Source organism: Martes martes, assembly GCF_963455335.1.
Source record: "Martes martes genome assembly, chromosome: 1".
Lineage (NCBI taxonomy): Eukaryota > Metazoa > Chordata > Mammalia > Carnivora > Mustelidae > Martes > Martes martes.
The window spans coordinates 206,950,214-206,954,235 of NC_137888.1; the positions used below are offsets into that span (position 1 = coordinate 206,950,214).

The 4,022-nt window shown below is 39.3% G+C and overlaps 1 protein-coding gene across 1 annotated transcript; it reads right to left on the minus strand.

The window, feature by feature from the left end:
- Positions 1–525: 525 nt before the first annotated feature.
- On the minus strand, positions 526–1,509 carry LOC308340200 (olfactory receptor-like protein OLF4; the record flags this gene model as incomplete). Its single annotated transcript, XM_080799372.1, has 1 exon — positions 526–1,509. The coding sequence occupies one exon, from the start codon at positions 1,507–1,509 to the stop codon at positions 526–528; it is 984 nt and encodes a 327-aa protein (XP_080655498.1).
- Between the last annotated feature and the right edge of the window lie 2,513 nt (positions 1,510–4,022).

Below are 4,022 nucleotides of genomic sequence, written 5' to 3' on the forward strand. Positions count from 1 at the left end.
TACTATTCTGTGGTCAGGATACTGTGGATGCTGAGCTGATAAGACAATGAGATCCTAATAAGGATCACAAAGCCCCATGACGAAGTACAAAACAAACTAGTCCGTTAAAGTCTATATTATCAGGATGAGCATTTAAGATAGTAATATAGGAATGAATGGTGGACACAGAGTGAAACTCTGTGATCTCAGAATGTTCTCTACAATAAAATTGTAAAAATGGCCTCAGTTTCCAAATGTCATTTAATCCATAAATCCAGTACAGTTCATCACTGTATGAGATGAATGGAAATCTCCAAATTGTTTCTGATTGAGGGTTGGGACCAACTTCAGCAACTAAGAAAGAAAAAAGACAAAATTACTGGCTAGCAGAAGGAGCAGAAAGTTTAATAAAGCTGCTGAACAAAGAAAAATTGAAATTCTGGGATACAAAGAGGATTAAGTTCTTCTTTCATGATCTGATTAAAGATTCACAATTCCTAGCTATTAAGCATCAAGCCCGCAATTATATCTTGAAAAATCGCTCCTTTATGGCTTTCTCTTGAAAAATACAGTTAGAGTCCCCTTTATGTCTTTGTTCCTCAGACTGTAGATGAAGGGGTTCAGCATGGGTGTGACCACCGTGTACATCACCGAGGCTACTGCACTCGAGTGGGAGCTCTGGGGAGCAGCAGAGCTAAGGTACACTCCTAAGCCTGTACAATAAAATAAAGAGACAACTGAGAGGTGAGATGCACAGGTGGAAAATGCTTTGTACTTCCCTTCAGCTGACGAGATCTTAAGTATAGAGGAAACTATCTTAGAGTAAGAGCAAAGGATGCCAGTCAGAGGAGCACCGACCAACAGCACAGTTGCAAAATACATCACCAAGTTATTCAGAAAGGTATCAGAACAGGCAAGTTGGATCATCTTATTGAGTTCACAGAAAAAGTGGGGGATTTCCACCTCTTTACAGAAGGACAGCTGTAACATCATTAAGTTTTCTAACAAGGAATGCAGGGTACTCATGATCCAAGACACCAAAACCAGCAATCCACAGAACCGGGGGTTCATGATGACCATGTAGTGCAGGGGGTGACAGATAGCCACGAAGCGGTCGTAAGCCATCACAGTGAGGAGGAAGTTGTCCAAACCTATAAAAAGTATGAAAAAGTACACCTGCATGATGCAGCTTTCATAAGTTATGGCTTTTCTCTGTGTTTGTATATTTACTAGCATCTTGGGGATGATGGTGGAGGTGAAACAGATGTCTACAAAGGACAGGTTGGAGAGGAAGAAGTACATGGGCTTGTGGAGGTGAGAGTTTGAGCTGACAGCCAGGATGATGAGCAGGTTCCCAAGTAGAGTGACCAAGTACATGGACAGGAACAGCCCAAAGAGGAAGGGTTGCAATTCTGGTTCCTCAGAAAATCCCAGAAGAAGAAATTCTGAAATTTGGGTATCATTCTCTACTTCCATGTCATTGATGTCACTACTAAAATAAGAGAGAAAGAGTATGACAGAATCGTGCATTACAAGGCTGGGATATATATTATTGTTTATACTCTGCACTCAAGAAATTTATGTTTATATTTGTATATGAACATGATAAAAACACTACAAACAGTAATAGAAGAAAACTATCTCAAACTAAAGCCATTTATGAAAAACCCACAGCAAACATGATACTCAATGGGAATACAGTTATATTTCCTCTATGATCATGAAAAAGGAAAGAATGCCTGTTTTCCTGTCTTCTATTCAACATATCACTTGAAGTTTTGTTTGCTTCTTTGTTCGTTTTTAAATTTCTCACTGTTCTAGAATTCATTGTTTATGCACCACAACCAGCACTCCATGCAATAAGTGCCCTCCATAATACCCACCACCAGGCTCAACCAACCTCCCACTTCCTTCCCCTCCAAAACCCTCAGATTGTTTCCGAGTCCACAGTCTCTCATGGTTCGTCTCCCTCTCCAATTTCCCCTAACTCCTTTCTCCTCTCCAGGTCTCCATGTCCTCCATGTTATTCCTTACGCTCCACAAATAAGGGAAACCATATGATAATTAACTCTCTCTACTTGACTTATTTCACTCAGCATAGTATCTTCCAGTCCCATCCATGTTGATACAAAAGTTGCATATTCATCCTTTCTGATGGAGGCATATTACTCCATAGTATATATGGACCACATCTTCCTTATGCATTCATCCATTAAAGGGCATCTTGTTTCTTTCCACAGTTTAGCAACTGTGGCCATTGCTGCTATGAATATTGGAGTAGAGATGGCCCTTCTTTTCACTACATCTGTAGTGAAAATACCCAGTAGTGAAATTGCAGGGTCATAGGGAAGCTCTATTTTAAATTTCTTGAGGAATCTCCACACTGTTTTCCAAAGTAGCTGTACCAACTTGCATTCCCAACAGCAGTGTAAAAGGCTTCCCTTTTCTCCACATCCTCTCCAACACACGTTGTTTCCTGTCTTGTTAATTTTGGCCATTCTAACGGGTATAAGGTGCTATTTCAATGTGGTTTTGATTTCAATCTCCTGATGGCCAGTGATGATGAACATTTTTTCATGTGTCCGAAAGCCATTTGTATGTCTTCATTGGAGGAGTGTCTGTCATATCTTCTGCCCATTTTTTGACATGATTATCTGTTTTGCGTGTGTTGAGTTTGAGGAGTTCTTTATAGATCTAGGCTATCAGACCTTTGTCTGTACTGTCATGTGCGAATATCTTCTCCCATTCTGTGGATTGGCTCATTGTTTTGGTGACTGTTTCCTTCTCTGTGCAGAAGCTTTTGATCTTGATGAAGTCCCAAAAATTCATTTTCACTTTTGTTTCCTTTACCTTTGGAGACATATCTTGATGTTAGCATTTTGAAAAATGCCCATAGAATTTTGATTGGAATGGCACTGAAAATATAGATTGCTCTAGGCAGTATAGACATTTTAACAATGTTTATTCTTCTGATCCAAGAGCATGGAATTGTCTTCCATCTTTTTGTGTCTTCTTAAATTTCTTTCATGAATGTTCTGTAGTTCCTTGAGTACAGATCCTTTACCTCTTTGGTTAGGTTTATTCCCGGGTGTCTTATGGTTCTTGGTGCTATAGTAAATGGAATCGATTCTCTAATTTGCCTTTCTGAATTTTCATTGTTAGTGTATAAGAAAGCAACTGATTTCTGTACATTGAGGTTGTATCCTGCCACATTACTGAATTGCAGTATGAGTTCTAGTAGTTTGGGGGTAGAGTCTTTTGGGTTTTCCATATAAAGTATCATGTCATCTGTGAAGAGAGAGAGTTTGACTTCTTCATTGTCAATTTGGATACCTTTTATTTTTCTTTGTTGTCTGATTGCTGTTGCTAGGACTTCTAGTACTATGTTGAACAAGAGTGGCAAGAGTGGGCATCCTTGTCATGTTCCTGATCTCAATGGAAAGACTGTCAGCTTTTTCCCATTGAGGATGATATTCTTTGTGGATTTTTCATAGATTTTATAAAGTTCAGGAATGTTCCCTCCATCCCTATACTTTGAAGCATTTTAATCAGGAACAGATGCTGTATCTTGTCAAATGTTTTTACTGCATCAATTGAGAGGACCATGTGGTTCTTCTCTCTTATCAATTTGTTCTACCACATTGATTGATTTGCTAATGTTGAACCCCCCTTGCAACCCATGGATGAATCCCACCTGGTCAGGGTGGATAATCTTTTTAATGTACTGTTGGATCCTATTAGCTAAGCTCTTGTTGAGAATCTTAGCATCAATATTCATCAGGATATTGGTCCGAAATTCTCCTTTTTGGAGACATATCTTGAAAGAAGTTTCTGTGGCTGATATCGAAGAGGTTACTGCCTATGTTCTCCTCTAGGATTCTGATGGATTTCTCTCTCACGTTGAGGTCTTTTATCCATTTCGAGGTTATCTTTGTGTACAGTGTAAGAGAATGGTTGAGTTTCATTCATCTACATATAGCTGTCCAGTTTTCCCAGCTCCTTTTTGGTGGTGTCTTTGCCTGGTTTGGGGATCAGGGTAAAGT